The following is a 21,680-nucleotide window of genomic DNA, read 5'->3' as shown; positions in this document are numbered from 1 at the left end:
TTCCTTAGAGAAATTATACTAGTATAATTATCTATATTTCACAAGAAAAAAACTGAGGTTCTAAGATGGAAATAACTTGCTAAACTCACATAGTATATATGGGAAAGAAGTGATTCACAAATACAGATTTTCTAACTCCTGGTCTAATGTAATTTCCACCACTTTTCTAGTCACTTTTGTAACAAAATTAAAGGGTCACTTGATTTAGAATTAAAAAGAATATTAGATATCATCTATTCCAAATCTATCATTTTATAGGGGGGGGAAAAGGCTCCTGGAGATGAAGTGATAATAATTTTATATGCTTCCTTGCTCTAGGTATTGACAAAGCTACCCCCGTCAATAATTTAAAGATGAAAACCAGAATCATTGTAAAAGTGGTTAATGACATCAAAAAGTCAAACAGAAATTGTGTTGAGAAGAGGGGAAGAAAAGAAGTTGGGTGGTATCACCAGTGAGGAGTTATGGCAATGTTTTCAAATGCTCAGATGCTCCCCATGTACCTCAGGTATTATGGCTGTAATATCCAGAGGAGGATGAGTTTAAGAATTTTATAATGCATTTTATAATGACATGCTAAAAATTTTCCATAATGAAGTCAAAGTTATAAAGTTAAAGAGGCTGGAAAGGTAAAAGATGCCTTGATTGATTATGCCCATAGTCCTTAAATGAGCCAACCCCAATACACTTATTAAAGGCAGTGTTTTAAATTTGCAGTGACAGAGAAACTTCTGCTGCTAAGCACTTCAGTCCTGAAGCAACCTTGCTATTACTACATCACATATTTAATAATCATGGGATCAAAGATGAGCTAGAAGGGACTTTAGAGGCCAACTAGTCCTAAATCCTTATTTTACAAATAAGAATACTAAGATATATATATAATTTATATATGAAACAGCTGAGAATAACCACAATACATAGAAATCTTTCCCACAAGAAAATTTAGAAAGGAGGTTGTGAAGGGCAAGACTAGGACAAATTAAAATAATATGTGGGAAGTCTCCAACTTAAATCTATATGCACAGAAGTTGCTATTATCATCATATTTATTATTAATAAAAACAATAATAATGGGTACTATCTTTGTGTACAAGAAGGCACTCTTGGAATCTCAATGTACCAGATGAGAATTCATCAGATCAAGAAGACTGTTGAACTTGAAGTCAGGAAGTCCTGAGTCCAAATCATTTCACAAGCACTAACTTTGTGATAGTCAGTGTTTTCACATAATCTCTCTGTAACTCGGTATCTTCATCTATGAAATTAGGCAAGACACTCAACATTCTCTAAGGTCCCTTTCAGATTTAAATGTAAAATTCTATAGCCAACAGATATAAAACTACTCTGATCCATGAGAACTGGGTTAAATTACTTTTTCAAATAATATGACTTGGATTGGTATCTGACTTCAGTTCATGAAGGGCTTGCATGTGAGGCAAGAAGTCAATAGCAGATCCCTCCCTGTAAGGGATTTTTGATCTAGACATTTTTCGAGTAAAGACTACAATAATGTTGACATAAACAGAACGTATATTTTCCAGAAATATCTCCTCAATCTCTCTTTCCCTTTCTTTTCTCTGATTCCTTTTTTTCTCAGTATGAGCCAGGGAAAAGGAATAAATAAGGTTGAGGCTGGTAAATGAAAAACACAGGAAAGATAAAGATAGAAAAGAAGAAAGGTCATTATCTAAGAACTTTGGAGCAAATGAATGGAATTTGTAATGGAAAAGTAGAAGGGAAATCATAAGATCATAACTCTTTAACTAGAAATGTCATTTGAGGTCATTCAATTCAGACCCTGATTTTGTAAATTGAGAAACTGAGGTCCAGAGATATTAAATGATTTGCTCAAGGTCTCACAGTTAGCAAGTGACAGAACCAAAGCATGAAGTCTGGTACCATGACTCAAACTCTATCACCATAACCACTGCACCATGTTGACTATATAGGTCATTTGATAAAAATGGTAATTCTGTGAAGAAAACAAGATGAGAGAAGTACTAGATTTTCATCTAGAGGAGACTGTTATTTAAGAGAGAGAAAAAAAGAACAAAAAGTTTAATTAGATATATATGAGAAAATATTTCTTGCTCATGGTAACAGAGATACATATGGTTCCAGATATGAGACAAGGAGGACAATAACATAAGTAATGGGGTAAGATAGGGGTAAGGTAGACTATACTCTTTTTTTTCCTTTTTTTTTGGCAAGGCAATGGGTTAAGTGACTTAAGCTGGGTAATTATTAAGTGTCTGAGGCCACATTTGAACTCAGGTTCTTCTGACTCCAAGGCTGGTGCTCTATCCACTGTGCCACCTAGCCACCCGTTATGCTAATTACTCTTTTTTTTAAGTTTTTGCAAGGCAAATGAGGTTAAGTGGCTTGCCCAAGGCCACACAACTAGGTAATTATTAAGTGTCTGAGGCCGGATTTAAACCCAGATACTCCTGACTCCAAGGCCGGTGCTTTATCCACTATGCCACCTAGCCACCCCACTAATTCCTCTTAATACCTACTAGAGCCACATGATTCTAGGAAAGTCACAACCTCTTTAATCTTTGCTTTACATGAATCATCTACAAAATAACAACAATAATACCTAAAGGGAAGCTGGTTGGAAGGGGGTAAGGGATGTAAAAACACTCCATCTCATTTTTAGCTTTAATTAAGTGAGAACATATCTTAATAAATCAATCAAAAGGACTTTAGACTAAGTACAAAAATCCATTAAAGTGAAATGAATCCAGACAAGAGGTCTGTTCCAGTTGGTTATGGGATTTTATTAAATCATCTGGGTTCTTTGTAAAAGCCAGTTAGTGTGGAGACTTTTTCCAGGAATTAGACCAAATATGGCTTTAAAGCATAGTCTTGAAGAGAAATTACATGGAGGAGGAGGATTTGGGGAGTGGAGAGAGGGTCTTCAGAGTCAGTCTTGATCAGCCCTGACTACAGGAAAACTGTCCAGCTTTGAAAAATCTGGATGATATTGAACTCCCATCTCTCTCTTTCAATGCCCTAGATGGTTCCCAATGCTGACACTATTACTAGTTGGTCTAAAGATAGATGGACACAGATTCACCATGCTAATAGGGAATGTGCTCCCTAAGATCACTTTCATCTGTATTCTATATATAATTTAAAAAGAACATGTAGTTGACTTTTGGGTCATGTTTTATGCCAATTGTCCTTATTGAATTACTTTGGTAAATATCCTTTTCTTAAAGATATTTATGACTGGCTAATAATGTTTGTTTTAACTGACAATCTTGAAAGAAAACACCCGATGGGTACTCAAACTGAAAGCATTAGAGAATCACCCTTAACATTCCAGAGCTATCCCTACAAAGTTGAGGGGAGAGACATAGCCAAGACATGGGTACCCAACTTGTCACTGGGAGAGTAGTGTTGGGATAAGAAAACTCACAGGATACATGGACTACATTTATATTAACTAGATCACAATTGTTGCTATGAGTCAGGTACTTTGTAAACAGTAAAACAATTCAGATACATGTGCTTAGCTGATTATGTTTTTCTATAGATATCATTATAAAGCTTAAAATTTCTGTAGTACTTTATATCTATTATCTTATTTGATCTTTATGGCAACCCTGTAACATAATCCATGAACCCATTAGCAACAATTCATTTTACAGGTGAGGAAACTGAGGCTTAGATAATATTAACTTGCCTAAAAGTATATGGTTATTAAGTTATAGAACCCAAACTAGAAGTCCGATCTTGCCTCCTCTTCCTGGAATACTTCCAATACCCATATATTGAGTGCCCAAAATTATTCAGTACAAAACTGTAAAGGCTAACTATAATTTTAATTTTAGAAGTGATGGTAAATCATATAGAAGTTCAAAGAAAGTCACTTGCTACTCTCCCTGACAAATGAAGTAGCCTCTATCCTTCTCTTTATCTAACCAAATTCTAACCATCTTCAAGATTCAGACAAAACACTTTTTTCCTGAATCCTCAATAATTCAATAGTGATATCTTCTAACTCACCTCCTGGGATATTTACATTGATTGTAAATTAACTAATAACACTAAGTAGGTTCATCCAGTATGTTTCTTAAAGGTTGGGAACATACCATAGGCATCTCAAACTCAACATGTCCAAAAAATAACCTATTTATATTTCCCTCCAAACTGATCCATCCTTCAAAATGCCTTCTTTCTGTTGAAATGCCACCGTCCTTCCATTAAACCAAGGTTCACCATGTTGGAGTCATTCTCAAGTCTTTGCTTTCCCAAAGAATTCACATCTATGAGAGGATGAACTCTTCAAGAGCAAAGATTGTTTTATTTATCTGTTTTCTCAGAATTTAGCAAACAGTTCTTTGTACATAATGAAAGTCTAATATACATATTTCATTCATTCACATAATTAATTTCCAAGTCTGGTTAATTATACTTCCATAACACTTCTGATATACACATTTTCTCCAATTTGTATGGCAACTACCTTAGTTCAAGACCTCATCAACCCTCTCCCAGATTATTACAATAGCACCCTAAATTGATCTCTCTGATTTCAATCTCTCTTCCCCAAAGTATTCTACACCCAACGAAACTGGCTTTGTATTCTTTCTACATCATATTCTAGAGGCAATCTGTGAATTTTTCAAATAGAATTTAATTTTCTATGTTCAAAAAGGTAGTTCTCTTCTAAGTTATTTCACTCATAGTAATATTACAATTCATTTTTCTGTCATGCTCTTCTGAAAGACATGTGATCCTTAGTTGTCTCTGCATCATAGCTTCAAGATCAATATATTTTGCTTACATAATATATTTTTAATGTTATTGCTTTTGTTTCTCTTCCAAATTGTACTCATCTGAATTAATTTGCATTAATAATCTATTTACATATGTATATATACTTATATGCAAATACATATGCATATATATATATATATTTATAACCTATTTCTCCTTTTTCCAGGCAAGGTTTACCATTGCAGATTCCAGTTTTTTAATTGTGCCAATTATTTTTGCTCTACAAGCCATAAATTCTACTCTTATAATTCCTATTTCTCTTTTGAACCACTCAGAGACAATATGCTGTGTTTGTTCCCATGTTCTCCTCATTTTCCACAAGGTCCTCTGTTGTTGATTCATTTTTCTTTATTTTTCAGAATTTATTTAGGGTTGCCTGAATTTGTTTGCTAGAATTGGAGGCCATATTTCCTTCTGTTGTTAGTGTTTTTCTTGTTAATTTATCTGCCTATGTTCAAAATCTTTCAGTTTTCTTTTTCCTGAAATATGCCAATCTCAGGCTTCCCCCCCCTTATTTTCCCTAATTCTCACTTCTCACTTTCTGACTCCTTTCCCTCTGAATGTGGTTTCCTTGGGGGGCTGAATCCAAAAACATCTCAGCTTCCATCCATAGTGGACAATTCATGATACACTATTTTTAGGTCTCTACCCCAGTGACTTTTAGGTGGTAAGAACTTACCCCAGTTAGATGCTGCAAACTCTTTCCCTCAGGCTTACTCATGTGTTACATAGCCTCTCATACAAATCTCATGTCCTGTCCTGGGGTCTGTCCCAATGCCCCCGTTCCTTGGTTCCTTAGTTTGGAACTTTTCAACACTAGTGTTCAAGGTCATCTGCCGAAGGTCTGGTTCTACTTGTATATTTCAAGGTTGTCTGCCTCAATACCAGCAGTTAAGTGGTTTGTAGTACTGGTGCTACAGAGTTGTGGGTCCTGGCAGGTTTTTTGATCTTGAGGATCTGATTATCTGTCTAGGCCAGAACAAATTTCTGCATTATGAAATCAAGGACTCCATGACTGGAAAGAGGCTTGTGGATGGGTTTGGTAGTCAGTTTATAGCTTATCTCTGGATCTGCTGATAGAGTCTCACTGCTAGTAGGATAGGAGGTGGACTGGGATGCTGAATGGTTGGGATCAGTGAGGTCAGTTCAGAGGTGTTAAGGGTACCACCTAGCTGCTGCTTGCATTTATTCTGCATACACTTTATATTTACCAACCTGCCTATATGATATTCTACCAAGTAGCAAATAGGATATAACAAAAGACTTAATGGAATTTTAATCTATTAATGCTCAGTGCAGTTTTATGCTTTAATTAAATAAAACTGTATTGTCTTTTGGAACACCTTGTATAAAGTCTTGAAGCCCAAAATGTTTCATATTTTTCTTTGTATTTTGAGCATCTAGAGTGGTTACTTGCACATAGATGATTAATAGACGTTTATTGAAAATAAACAAAGCTGAACCCTGTGAAATTATAATGGCAAAACTTTACTATAGATAAGAGTTGAGAAAATGTAATTCCCTTACTTCTTTGCAGAAGTGGGGAACTGTGAGTATGGAATAGTGCTTGTTACTATGAAACTCAGATGATGTGTTGGTTTGTTTTAATAAGCTACTTTTTTCCCTCTTTTTATTTTTTGTCATAAAAAATGGCTTATTGGAAATAGACATAATATAAATATTTATTATTTAATTATCAAATAAATAATTAATATAATAAATATAAAACCCCCAAAATATGGCTTGTTGTATTTGGATTTTTCCACACCCCCAAAGTTGAGAATGGGACCCTATAAAGAGTAGGTACTCAATATATATTTTATTGATATTAGATTTAGAACTGGAAAAGAACCTACAAGTCCTTGTTTTTTTAAATTTATTAGGAAATTTAAATTTAAATTACGAAATTTGGAATGAGAGAGACACAGGTATTTCAGAGCAGTACCAGGATTCAAAACTAGACCATCACAGAGTCCACCCTTGCCTTCTCACCTAGTCAGATTTTCGTCCTCATTTTTCTGATTAAGTTCTCATAAAATGTTCACCAATATCCTAAGGCTTTACTTGATTTCTTTTAACATTTCTTGGGTATCAGTACAATACTCAATCTATTCCTTGCCCTCACAACATGATTAACCCTCTTCCTAATAATAGTTTAATGTATCTTTGCTATCTTTCAGCTATTTCTCACATTGCAGTTAGTATTAATTAAATAATGTAATCTTCTAACACCCACCATATAGCTTTCCTAAGTGTCATCCATAGTCAGGATCCCTTTGAGATTGTCATTTTTCATGATATGCAGTCACAAAATTACAGATTTAATGAGAAATTGTTGGAATAAGAAATAACCCTTTTACAATAGGGAGTAGTTTACAATCACTGAAAGTGCTGTGTTGAAATTCCTTTTACTCTGATCCATAATCAATGTATGGTAATACATACATACATACATACATATATATATATATATATTTATATATATTTATATATGTATGGTGATGTAGTAATCCAATCAGTTGCCCATCTATCTGCATGCCATAATTTAGGAATTAAATATTCTTCATTCACTTAGCTTTTCCTATGTGGGTTTCTAAGTCAATCTCTTTTGGGTGGCTGTAGATTTTAGTAAGGGGACCCAGTGCTATTCCAGGATACAGTGAAAACAGCACAAATTCATTTTCAGAAATGTATATTTGGAAATTTTAATGTTGATAGAGAATCCTTTCTTTTGGTGTTTGTAAAGGACAATGATATACTTTTCATCTTCATCTGAGGTTGATATTTAGTGATATAACCTATCTCTAAGGGAATATATATTTAGAATTTTGAATGATCTTAACAAATGCAAAGGACATCTTATGTAAGGAGAATCCCAAAGACCATGCTTTGTTCCAGAAAATCAAATATGTTTTGTTGTTGTTGTTGTTGTTGTTTTGTAATACAACAAAAAAATAACCAAATGGAATCTTCTTCTGTCTTTACCTCTTCCTAAGCTATTACTATAAAGCTGTGATCTTTAGTCAAGATGATAAGGAGGTTCAAAGGAAACCAGTATCCTCACAGACCATTCAAGAAAACAGCACATAAAAGTAATAAAGACAGGAAAATAACTTTAAAAACATAATAAAAATTAACCAAAATAAAAGTGAAACAAAATTCTGACATACTCTTAAGAAATTCTGTGGACCAACTAAATTAATGTATTAAGAGGAATGCAGATTGAAAAAGAAAGAATTGGGGTGGCTAGGTGACGTAGTGGATAAAGCACTGGCCTTGGAGTCAGGAGTACCTGGGTTCAAATCTAGTCTCAGACACTTAATAATTACCCAGCTGTGTGGCCTTGGGCAAGCCACTTAACCCCATTTGCCTTGCAAAAAACCTAAAAAAAAAAATTTAAATATTCTGAGACACTCTTGAATAGATAAATGTCATATTTAAAGAAATTAAATAAACAATGTTGTCTAGAATATCATAAGATCAAATTTAAATCTTAGAGAAAATGATCCAGTACAGAAAGAATTAATGCTAGAATTAAAAGATACTTTAAAATGATTAGGAGAGAATAATAACAAGAAAATGACATAAAGCATAAAAATGAAAACCTTGAAGAATCAATGGAACCCGTCAAAAATAGGCTGAGAACAGATAATTATAGTTAATAAACATCGGTGCATGTCCAGAAAAACAATGAAATAGCTAAAGAACTAGAAAAATACAGCACAAGTGACAGGCTTAGAGATTAAGAGGCAATAATCTGATAAGAAAGAAAACTCCAAAAAAGTGAAATTATCGGCAAAGAAAGCACAATCTATAAAGAGAATTCTCAGGGCTCCCACAAAGAAAAGATTCAGGGTGTCTAGACACAAAAAAAATTAAGCTCTAATTTATAATGGTAAAAAACACTGAAAGCAACTAGGAAAAAAATCAAAATTTAACTTACCAACAGAGAACATTAATCAAGATCATGGCAAATTGCTTGAGGAAGACAAAAGAGGATGGGAAATTTTTGAATACAGGATATTCAAAATTAAGAAACATGGGCCACAAACCAAGAATTTGTCCAATCAAATTCAGTACACACTTTCATGGCAAGGGATGAACACTTGAGAAACCTTTACATTGAAAATTTTGCAGAAATACACATTTACTTCAGGGAAGTCTCTGAACAATAGTGAGATAACTAATTGAATAAGCATTTAAAACAATCAACATTTCTCGAACAAAACATTTACAAACAAAATGTAAGAACTCTTCAGACAACTGTGTTGAATGTTTCAGAAAAATATTTCAAAGACACAGAAAAGCAACAGAGGGTATAAGGGTGAAAAAGAATTTATGGCAAAGAAATCTTAAAAGCCAGTTTCTATCTTTGACAAAGAAATATTCAAATTCATATAACTTATACCCTTATTAATATAAAATGGAGGATTTTGTTTAATAAAGCACTTTAATAAAGTGCTTTAGTACTTATTTGAAGGTAGTTTACTTATTTCAAGTTATTTACTGAAATAATTATCAGAATTTTAAAAAAGTGTCTTCCCATCCATAAAAATGATTGAAGAAGAGCAAATCTATGATTTCAATGTTAAATATCAATGGACTGAACTCTCCAATAAAAATGATCAGAAATAAAAATTATATTTGTGCCATGTAATTTTATCAATCAAATAAATGAAAACAGTTACAGGATTTAGAAGAAAAGTTGATGGACTTAATTATATAAAGATAAAAGAATTTCACATAATAGTAAATAAAACCTCCAAATTTTAAAAAATGGAATTGGAAAAAATGAATGTAGTAAATATGTCAGATTAAGGTTTGATATCTAAGAGACAATTTGATACATTAGTTTCTACAGTAATGTTCTCCTCAAAAGAATAATTGTCAAAAGACACAAAAAAAATCCTTGAAATAAATAAATGAAAAGAGACCTAAATTCTTTAATAATCAGATAAATGTAAATCAGGACAACCTTTTGATACTAATTTAAACCCTCTAGACTGGCAAAAATAACCCCCTCAAAATATAAAATACAATATTGGTGGACTAGAGAGAAACTGGGATGATGGACTGGTATAAATATTTTAGAGTTGTAATCTGTATGGATTCAATTCTTATACTATTCATCTTTCTTTCTTTCTCATTTCATATAACTTTCTATCACTTCATCTTTCACTTTCTATCACTTTCTATTACTTCGATTCTTGTACTATTCATCTTTCTATCACTTCATCACTTTCTATCACTTCTTTTGAAATTTTCTTATATTTATAACTTTTCATAGTATAGACTAGTTGATTCTGAAGTGGCTCTCATATCAGGAACCAGTTATATTCTATTAAAATATATTCCTTCCATTTTTGTGATATTACTGATTGCCATTGCCCAATGTAAGTATATGGTTCCAATGAGCAAAAATTCAATTAAGTAGTGGTCTCAAATGCTGCCTGATATTTAGCACTGAAGCTATAGCAATCCAATTTAATATGATGATAGCCAAATATTGAATTTCAATTCAAAAGCACTAGTAGTTTTTCATAAAGGACTATCTTCTTCCATTAATGGCAGCCCCTCCTAATTTCCCTATGATGCAGAATATTTAGGCCTGCTCCATTATAAATATATTGGTTGTTGTAAATATCAAAATACAGAATTTCTTCATGTTTCCCTCTAGAACATGAAGGAGTTAACAGAAATTAGAAAAACAAGTCATAGAACCTCTATATTGAATAATATCATTTTAAGACTTTGGTAATACACTTTTGAAGCACACACAGTTGTTCCCTTGATCTATGGACTGAACCAATCCCTACTAACTGACTTGAGAGAGAGAGGAATCTAATTGCTATTGAGGGACAGTCAGGGAAGGGCAGGAGGGAGAGCAATATATGCGACCTTTCCCTACCTGCCCCTTGAGCATGAAATAACACCACTCCTTATCTCTGCTTTTAGAATCCCTGACTTTTTTCAAGATTTATCTAAAACACCATTTTCTATAGGGAATCAAAGATATTTTCCTAATCCTATTGGCTGCTAGTATTTTCCCTTCTAAAGTTATCTTGTAGTTGCTTGGTGTGTATCTTCATATCAATGTGTTTGTGCTTGTGCTTGCTCTTTCCCATTAGAACCAATCACTCAATAAACATTTAGTAGGTGCCTACAATGTGCCAGTAAATATTTTTAAGTGCTGGGGATGCAAAAAGAGTCAAAAGATAGTCCCTTCCCTCAATGAATTTAACAATCTAATGAGTCCAAAGACAACATGCAAACAAATATATACACAACTATGTACATGTTAAATGGAAAATAATTATCATAGGGAAAGCACTAGAATTAAGACAGGTTAAGAAAGACTTCCTGTAAAATATGGAATTTGAATTCAAGGGAAGCCAAGGAAATCTAGACAGAATTGAGACAACATTCAAGGAATGGGGAACAGACAGGAAAAAAAGCTTGAAGTTGTAAGATAAGAGTGTCTTGTTCGTGGAACAGCCTGGAGGTCAGTGTCACTGGATCAAAGAGTACATGGAAAGAAGCAAGGTGTAAGAAGACCAGAAAGGTTAAAGAGGCTTGACTATGAAGGGAGAAGACAGAGTATTTTGTATTTGATCTTGGAGACAGGGAGTTCCTAGAGTTTATTGAATAAGAGGTGAAATGGTCAGACCTGAACATTTAGAAAAATGACTTTAGTAGCTGAATGGAGGATGGACAGGAATGGGGAGAGATCTGATGCAGGCTGACTTACCAGTAGGCAAATACTCTAGGAAAGGAAGAAAGAGAGATTAACAGAGTCAAAGGCTGAAGAGAGGTCAAGAGTGATTGAGAAAAGACCACTGGATTTGGAAATAAAGACATCATTGGTAACCTTGGGGAAAATAGTTTTGGTAGAATGCTAAAATTAGAAGCTAGATGTAAGGGATTAAGAAAAGAATCAGAAGAGACAAAGTGGAGGCATCTATTGTAGACGGACTTTTTGAGAAATTTAGCTACATAGGCAGGACGAGATATAGAACCACAGATAATGAGGATGTAAGGATTAAGTGAAGGTTTTTTCAGGATGGGGAAAATATGGGGAAGACATGTTAATAGACAAAAGAAAATGAGAAAGTGACAGGGACACACTGAAATATATGAATGCAAACTCATTGAGGGTAGGAATAATTTAGCTTTTTCTTTCTAATCCTAGCATAAAACATGATTAATATATGCTTACTGACTGTTTAATTGTTCGCATCTATATCCCTGTATTTTTAGATACAGGCATATATGCATGAATAGTCAATCATATGCATATATTAATACACACACATGCATGCAGCTGGGTGGATCAAGTGCTAAGGAAGATCTAAGGTCTGACCTTAGACACTCACTAACTATATGACCCTGAGCAAGTCACTCTGACCTCTATTTGCCTAATCCATGAAAGAAGATGTCAAACTACTCTAGTATCTTTGTCAAAAAAAAAAAATCCATATAGGATCACAGTTGAGCAATTGAACAACAGGATATATATCATCGACTAACTGCCTCCTGGACATCTCAGAATGTTCCATGTGCATCTCAAACTCAATATATCCTTAACATAAGTCATTATTTTTCCTCAAATTTCATAGCCGTTTCCAATTTCTTTATTATTGTCAAAAAAAAGCCATTATCCTCTCATAGGTTTATAATTTCAGTACCATCCTCCACTTCTCGCTCTCTCATACCACATATCCTTGTAACAAAGGATGGCTCATTGGGAAGACATGGGGGAGAAACAAAACACATTGGGAAATGTAGGTGATGTTAAAAAAAATCAAGAGATGTTAGTATAAATATTTTTAAGCTATTAAACAAAATAAAATACAGACATGAAACATCTAAATAGTCTCAAAGTTTTTTACTTCTTTCATTTCCTAATCCCAAAACTATATTTTCCTACATAGTTTTTCTGCCCTCTCTTTTTCTCTCTTTTTATTAAAGTCACTTAGTTTCAAGTTACATGTTGACATAATTTAGAGAATTTTAAGTTTTTCACAAATTTTTCCTCCTTTTTCATCTTCTACAAGAAATGTTGTCACAAAGCCTGGAGTTATCACCAAAGTTATATTTGCTTATGTTTATAAATAATTTAAGACAAAATGACCTAATCATATAATGATGTTTGTTATTACCTTTGACTACATGGAAAAACAATTTTGCCAACATCTTTATTCATCTTTTCAAAGAGAATGAGTTGTCCTTTTATTTAGCTACAACTTCATTATGTTTTTCAGATTTCATTATATCAAGAATATCAGTGTGAATACATTCCTCTCATTGTATATCAATCAATTCACTGATTACTGGACAAAAATCTCAAATTAAGAATATCTACATGTTTATAAACAATCTAACTACTATTTGATTCTAAGCATCCCCTGCTCGCTTTAACTGCCAATTCAACAAGCTTAACATGAAAGCAGAAAAGGACTACACACTGGATTACCATAATCATTAGGCAAGCTTCTGGTGACAGACTTTTCTAGTACATTAAAATCTTCATAGGTATGGTATTAGAAGACTTGCCAGCTTGGTGGAGCCTACCATAACCTTTGAGAGCATAGTTATCTCCATTCTATAAGAAGACATTAAATAAGGAATTTTCTACATTATCTTAACAATTGAGAATTTCAGAATGTTAGAGCTAAAAAGGAACTTAAAATGGATAATGTCAAAATACAAAACTCTTCACTCAAAAGGGATCTTAGAACACAAAATATAGAATGTGTGCATCATAATAGACCTCAAAAGACAGAGCTAGAAGAGTTCTTAGGACACAACAAAGAATGTTGGAACTGGAAGGAATCACTGAGATTATCTAAAGCCCAGAGAGGTGAAGCAACTTACCCAAGATCACATACACATAGAGATTCCCACCCAGCTCTCTAATATAAAACCAATGTCCTTTTCCTTGATTCTACCATCTACTGGTAATAAATAGGTTCAAAAAATAAAAGCTATTCATAAATGATTTTTCTGAACCTCCGGATGAATTCTGATATCTTCCAATATATTTATCATATACATTCAAACAACATGGTTCTTTTTTTTAATTTGTGGGTTTCCTATATACATATATACATATACATATATATATATATATATATATATATATATATACCCATACACACATATCTATATACATATAATCTTTTTTCTGCTATTTCTTGTAACTATAGTGGAGAAAATTTAATTCTGAAAACAAAATATTGTATAAACTTACTTGTCAGTCATCATCGTGGGCTGTTCATCAGTGAATTCCTCTGGAGCAGGTACAAACATGCTGACTATACTGGGAGCTGACAGCAGACTGGATTTAGTAGCACCTGGGTGAGCAGTACAGAAACAAATGATGAAGAGAGATTGGTTCATGCCTATCTACCAAGGGACTATTTCTCATCCTCAAAAGTCCCCAAATAGCACTTTATAATATGATTTCCCAGAGAGACAGAATTTCTTCCCTTCTTATTCCTTTAAATTATATTTTGAAAAAAATGCGTCAACAACAAAAAAAAAAAAAAAGCTGGGATCTTGTTCTGTTTTACTTGCAAAGCTCCAGGAGATAGCTGCCTATCTGCTCTACTATTGTACATTCCTTCTCAGTTCTGCAAATATGGTTGTGAGCTAATGGGGAAAAGACAATGGTGAGTGTAAATCTGTTTGTGGAATCCTAATCAGTTACAAATCTGGTTTCTCACCAGGGTGAAAGAACACAAGCTCCCACGTAAAATTCTTGCTACTTTGCGGTAGATGTAGGAACAGTATAAAAGACCTACATTAGGACAGAGATCCAGTCTTTAAAAGGTAGTTTTCTATATTAATAAAACCATGTCCCTTCCAAAAGTAAGATATTCTTCATTTGTCCACCAAAGAATTTGTGAATGAAATCTGAATTTGAGTTTAAAGCACTGTCCAGAGAGTTGACATCCTTGATCAAACTTCTTTCAGTCTGTGTCACCCTGGGATTTTGTGTCTTCAATGAAAGCTATCTTTGAATGAAATCATAAATCTGAACTTGGCAATCTCTACACATAAGGAATAGAGAAAGCTGTAATGACAATCATTTGGTGCTGGGGAAAACATCTAGTGGATAGGTGGAAAGTAAACAGCCCAAGGAGCAACCCAAATTGTTAGTTCAAAGCACAGTAGCAGAATTTTCAAATTCTTTAATGGGAAAAGATTGAAAACCATTACTGTCAACAAAGAATCTGAAAATCAATGTTATCAGCAAATGCCATAGAATCATAAATTGTGAAAGATTATATGATTGATTCCAATAAAGAGAGTGATCCCCTATAGTACTGTTTTTCCAAAAAGAAAAGAAATTTGGGAACAGAGACCAAATGGAATATTATTAATTTGAAAAAATATATATATAGCTCAATTCCATGGAAAAACAAGAATAATGGCATCTGATTCATGACTGTATTATAGGCTTTTTTGGATATGTATATTCTAGATTACTACACACATTCTATAGATTAAAAATAATTTTTAGTATTACTTAGTGTACTAAATACAATCACAGAAAACAAGGTACCCAAAGTCAAAAGAAAGATACAGAAAAATGCTTTTAATAAAGATTTTCTGCTTCCAAGACTGCATGCCAGTTCCACTATTGAATTTGATAAGTGTATGATTTAGAAAAGATTTTCACACTCCTAGAAATTTCACTTAACCTTTATTAGAAAACAAGACTATTGGCAAAGGATTTTGAAATGATCTGATAAGAGAAAGTCACTATTTTTAATAGAAGAAATCCAGAGATTGAAGCAAAAGTGAGTATAAATAAGTTAGGATTACAAAAAAAATAATAGTTGACCAGAATAAAAAAATTGTTGATGTTAACTGTTAAATGGTATGGTGTCATTAGTTTATCTCAAAAAAGAGCAAAAATGATAGTAAAGCAGAAAATAAAGGTCTTGATTATGTGTTAATACTCCTTGAACTATCACAAATTATGTCTGAGACAAAAGTGAGAAATTCAATCAATTGTTTAGAAGTTTCCAAATACTTGGATGTTTGGTGATGTACAGACCCAGTTATAATAGGGTATTTGATGCAAAAGTCCTTGAATCTTTTGCCAATAGTGATAGCCTACTATAATTTAAAGCCATAGTACTTTAGCCAACACAATGAAAAGTCTAAAAAGGGGGAAATTCAAAATCACTTTGGCTCTTTTGCCACTAATCTGTTGCAGGTAACAGAGGGCATCATTTTCTCCATTGTAACTTTAAAAGCATAAATTGATCTCACTAAAGAAATAAGCATTTTTAGACAAGAATATTATCAAAATGATGTCTTCCCTATATGCATATAAGTAATCCTATATTAATTTCTAGCAGTACAGAACCTAAAGTACATTGCTGCTAGGATAAAGAAATAAAGCAGCAGCTGGTACAATTCTAGAAGCAGTGTGAGAAATGGGGAAGGCAAATTATGGAGGAAGGAGAAATAGAGGGAGCCAGGTGAGGAGAAAAAGAAAGAACCTAAGAAACTCTTTGCTATAGCCTCCTAGTGTCCACTAGAGTACTTCTGCTCTCCTAATTGCTAGGATGATCTCAGAATCATCATCTAACAGCTTCCATTTGTATCTACCTAAGTAAAGCTCTAAGTTCTAGTAGTCATGAAAAGGTCACTGAAGAGGCCCCAAGTCAAAAGTAGATGCTGAAACAAAGGTCACTGTGAATTCAGTGATAATGACATTCTTCTAGGAACTGTTAAGTTTGATATCCCAATATATAGAACAATCCCAACAACCGAAGTTAAGTTTAAGTTAAGGATTTCTATTTGCCAGAGAAAGAAATCTGATTTCCATCATCATCATTCAAATACTTGTGTAGCTATTAATTCTGGCTATTAGTTTTAGGATCCTTCCCTCACCCTAATGTGCACATAGCACATTATTCTGTACCTAGAAAATAATAAATTATCATATGTTATGTGTTACAGTCATTTGTTCATCTACTAAACTATAAGCTCCATGAGGACAAAGGACATTTTGTATCTTTCATATGACTTAGAACAATAGGCATTTATTAAATATGTTTTAAATTTATTTGAAAGGAAAAAGACAACTAAATTTAGGCTATGAATGTGAGGTGTTAGAATCTTAGCCCCTGTTCATAGGAGTTCCTTTGGGGCCAACAAATGAGCAAAAGAGAACCTTAGAAGATCCTAGGACTAGAATTGTCACTAATCTATAAAGATATGCAAACTGAGACTGAAGATCAGTCTGTCCTTGTTCATTTGGAAAGTGAGGAGAGCAGGAAGCACTCTGTCATCTGTCTGAAATGGAATGAAGGCATAGACCTGTCCTGTCTTTTTCCCTGATCATAGAGCAAGCTAGTGACATAGCACCCCTTGGAGCCCAGCTATGTGACCACTAGCAGTGAGAAATGGTAAAAGCAACTTAGTGATGCTCTCAGAAAGCAAAAGCAGAGACTGAACTAACCTCGCATTCTTAGTGGCGGTCCCTCCAGTTCAGGGTTTAGGCACATTGGCACATTACACTGACGTTTTCCAGGCTGTATCTGTTCTGTGGATAAACAGAGCATTTTAATCTCCAGTGCTGCAGTATGGCTCACAACATGAAGACATAAATTTATAATTATTTGATGAATATTTGATAATCTCTTAAGGAAATGCCCTAAGGTAAGGGAAAGCTTGTATTCAGCTATCAACTGATTGTATGCAAGTTGAATCCATCAAAAAGAGATCATCAGGCAACTTTAAAGAATTATGTTTTTAAAAAATTTTCAAATGTAAGATTTTCCTTATATGGAATGCAGAATCAATGTCAGGGCTTAGAAAGAAATGTTTTACACACCACACACACACACACACACACACACACACACACACACACACAAAACAACAACAACAAAAAAATTAAAATCAATTAAGGTTATCACCAGAAAAGGAAATATGGGCTAAGAACACATGGGAGCTGGTATTAGGGAGACAATGTGTATCTAATTCATGGTAAAGGGAGGAAGGAATACTGATGCTTAAGGAACAACTGTTTGAAAGAAATGATGGAAAGAAGCAAATCATTCAGAGATGAAGCACTCTGAAAATGATTAGCTAAAGTGAATCAGTCAGTATCTATGCCAGATGTCAAATGCCTACCTGGGCAACAGAGAAGCTCAATAATCCCCTTTAGAGACTGGAGGGGAGGCATCCCCTCAAAAGCCCTGCTAGATATAAAAAGACCTCCAGATCTGCAGGAATGGTTAGTTCTCACTGCCTAAGTCTAATCAGTTTAAAACTCTATTTTTCTCCCTTGACTTTCTCCCCTTGAGATCTTACTTCCCTCGCTTGCTTGACTTCTCAGGAGTTCTCTATTTTCTTGGCTAGCCCTCTCATTCCAGGTATTTTTCCAATGGTCAGTCCTAGGCACAGCTCTCTGCTGCCCCCTTCTGGATCTATAATCCTACCAGCTCCTTGCCTGGTGACCTCTACTCCAATCTTACAGGTCCCAGGTTTCCTGAAATTAGGAAACTAAGAACAATTATTTTGTGATGCTTGGGTTTTGTTTTGTTTTTTTTTGTTTGTATTTTAAAATTTTACTTTCCCTTATAGATGTCAAACTTGTTCTTTCAGAAATAAATAAGACTTTGAGCAGAGGTTCATTCCATGAACTACTCAAGAATAAACTCCCCTACTGAGTACTGCCACCATGCTCTCTTCCCTCAATGCCCGTCATGGGACACCCTGCACACGGGTGGCACAGTGAACAGAGTACCAAACCTAGAATGAGAAAGATAAATCTAGTCTTAGACACTTACTGAGTGACCCTGGACAACTCAAACTATTTTACCTGAGTTCTTCATCTATAAATGATCTATAAAATGAGGGTAATAATAGCCTGATAAACTTTCCAGGTTTATTGTGATGAAAAAATAAGGTAATAGTTGCAAAGTGCTTAGCACAATGCCTGCTGAATAAGAAGCATTATATAAATGTTAGCTCTTACTATCAAAGCTTATTATATTTCTGTAGAATTCAGTGATATATACTATCCCAATTCATCATGATCTAATAGCTGGTAGACACTGAAAATATTAACATCCTATAAGTGCATCCTATTATAAAAATAGGAGGAAATATAAAGGAGAAAATAGGGTGAAATATCTAAGTCAACTTTCTGATCTGGGACAAGACTGGCAGAATGAATATCAAGTGTTTGATTTTGTGAAATGAAAAATCTCTGATCATAAGAAAAAATGCTAAATTAAAACAAATAACAAATCCAAAGCAATTACAGTCAAACAATAATGATCAATATCATGTGAGCAGTACCAAGTGGTAGAATGAGTGCTGACTTAGAAGATCTGGAATCAAATACTGGCTCTAATACTTAATAACTGTGTGATCATGGGCAAGCCACTTAGCTTCCTGAGCCTCAGTTTTCACATCTGTGAAATAGAGATAATACTTGCAAAGCCTAACTCACAAGCATGTTATGAGAAGAGTGCTTTGTAACCTTAAGTAATACAAATATATGAACTGTTCTTTTAAAATGGTCTGATAGCAAAATATCAAAGGATAGCCTGAAGATTCCAAATTGCTAATTCATAAATTTTGCATGGCCTAGGCATTATGATAAAGTAGTAAATATGCTGAATATGGATTCAGGAGAAACTGGGGTTCAAATCTCACCTCTGCTATTTATTAGTTATGTGAGCCTCAGTTTCTTCACCTGTAAAAGGGGGATAATCATTCCAGGAACATTTATCTCATGGATAACTGTACGGATCAAATAAGATCCTACATGTAAAGCACTCTGTAAACCTTAAAGAACTATTTTAATGTCAGTAATAGTTATAATTATCATTACATCTTTATTATTGCAAAAAAATGAAAAAAGAAGACATTTCCTTGCACAGGTTGTGGCAATCCTGGCTTAAGACAGCAACATGTTAGAATATTGCACATGAAAGAGGTAGAGTGACCTATTATTGTCCTCATTATAGAACTAGGCACAGAACCCCAGAAATTGCCATAAAACAAAGGTTCACTGACGCCTGACTTTGTGCTGCTTTAGACACAGACCTGAATATCTGTTGTTCCCTGTTCAAAATTCACCCCTTAAATCACATCCCCAGGCTTTGAGTTGATTTATGTGGTTTGACATTTCACAAACTGGGATGAGATACAAGTAAATCATATGGGAATGAGGGCACATTGCCACAGTCTGGTGATCTTGCTGACCAACCATAAACCTCTGGCCAGTAATGAATGTCAGTGACAAATGGAAAATGGACTATTGGTGACACAAGCCTTTATTTTTCTGTAGCATCACAAAAAGGGATATTTAAAACACTTGGCTTTTATGAGAACAAATTTGGGACTCTCAAAAAGAAAGATGTGTGGCTACAGGACTTTAGGAAAGTTTAAATAGATTTCAAACCACCTTATTTTATTACTGCTTGAATAGAAGAACTATTTTATGTTACTTATAAAGGTCAGGGGATGATAATAAGAGTGATGTTATCTGAGTGAAGGGGAAAAAAGAAGGAAAAAAAAGCTTGACCCACCAGTGTCCCAGTTGCTGATGTTGTGAGGGGCGCTAGACTGATGTTCCAGCTGTCGCTTCATTAATTGGCTCATTGTCAGAGCTCCCAATGATCCCCTTTTCATTTGCCTATACTGAGCTATATGGGGGAAATTAGAAGATGGTTACAGGGGGTAAATAAACTTCAGTATCACACATAAGATTGAAAATCTTATATCTAATATTCATTCAACATTCAGCAGAAGTTTATTACTGGTAAGTAAAAGTATATGTTGCTGTTCAGATGAAAGAATAACTGTGGTATTTTATTTTAGATACTCTCTTCCCTTCAGCTATGGAGACAGTGTCTACTTAGCAATTTCTTATTTGTCAGCTGGGAATATAAGCAACAACCAAAAAATTGTACCTATACTTTATAATTCATTTTTCTTTGGATTCATGAATCTTCCCATATAGTGTGTCAATCTCCAATCTTCACAAGATTCCCATGAGATTCCAGAGAGAGGAAAGAAGAGGAGAGAGTAGAGTATCCCCGTTGTAGAGATGGAAAAACTGAGGCACAGAGTAATTAAGTGACTTCTCACAGATCACACAACAAGTCAGGAACTGGCATAAAATTAAGGAAGATTGACTCAATCTTTGAAATATTGCAATGAATTAATATTTGAATATTGGTCTATTATTTGAAATTTACCAATGTAAAAGGTCTTCCCCAGGAATTTTACAGTAAGCATTAGCAAATATTTCCCCAGTGAAATGAACTTTTTCTTTTTGTAATTTGTCACATGTTCCTTCAGTCAGAAAAGTAATACAGAAACCTATGGGTAAAGTATTTGGTTGAATAAGTTAGAGAATTAAAATTTTTTGAATTTTGAATTCTATTTCAGCATGACACTTCACTTTTTTATTCTATAATGGAAATTCTCAGTCCATATTTCAGTTTCTTTTCCTCTAAGATAACAAACATCTGGATTTTTGTATGTGATTGGATAATTGGCACCATATTAACATAGTTTCCATTTCTTAAGCCATAAGATGTATGCTCTGGCAACAAAACATCATCAGAAATCATTGACAACTACAGGTAAATCATTTAAAGTACAGTGTAATCAACATTTTCTCAATAATGACAACTTGAAACCAATTTCCAAATTCTTAAGTGGTATTAACAAACAGTTTGTTAGCATGACTTTCATGATGTGGTTAGCAACATTGTATGAAACTTAGCCTGGATCAAAAGAGTGATTGTGTCTGCACAAGAAAAATGAAAACTTAAATAGAAAACCTAAAATTGAAACTCTGTTCATGAAAAAGGGCACCCTATTGAGGGTCAGAGTTATCT

General features: G+C 34.0%; 1 protein-coding gene across 17 annotated transcripts in view; it reads right to left on the bottom strand.

The window, feature by feature from the left end:
• The window catches only part of UNC79 (unc-79 homolog, NALCN channel complex subunit), a 364,853-nt gene that overhangs the window by 72,737 nt on the left and 270,436 nt on the right, over positions 1-21,680 (bottom strand). For 15 of the 17 annotated variants that reach the window (XM_074235468.1, XM_074235454.1, XM_074235458.1 and 12 more), the window contains 3 exons: positions 20,361-20,477; positions 17,273-17,356; positions 14,042-14,144 (listed from right to left, as the gene is read on the bottom strand). In XM_074235468.1, the coding sequence (XP_074091569.1) occupies positions 14,042-14,144; positions 17,273-17,356; positions 20,361-20,477 (304 nt within the window). The remainder of the gene's footprint in view (positions 1-14,041; positions 14,145-17,272; positions 17,357-20,360; positions 20,478-21,680) is intronic. The other 2 variants (XM_074235460.1, XM_074235467.1) reach the window with 1 other exon arrangement.

Source organism: Macrotis lagotis, chromosome 4 (genome assembly GCF_037893015.1).
Source record: "Macrotis lagotis isolate mMagLag1 chromosome 4, bilby.v1.9.chrom.fasta, whole genome shotgun sequence".
In the NCBI taxonomy this organism is placed as follows: Eukaryota; Metazoa; Chordata; class Mammalia; order Peramelemorphia; family Peramelidae; genus Macrotis; species Macrotis lagotis.
Note: the sequence above shows the minus strand (reverse complement) of the source record. Positions and strands in the feature narration are given on the sequence as shown.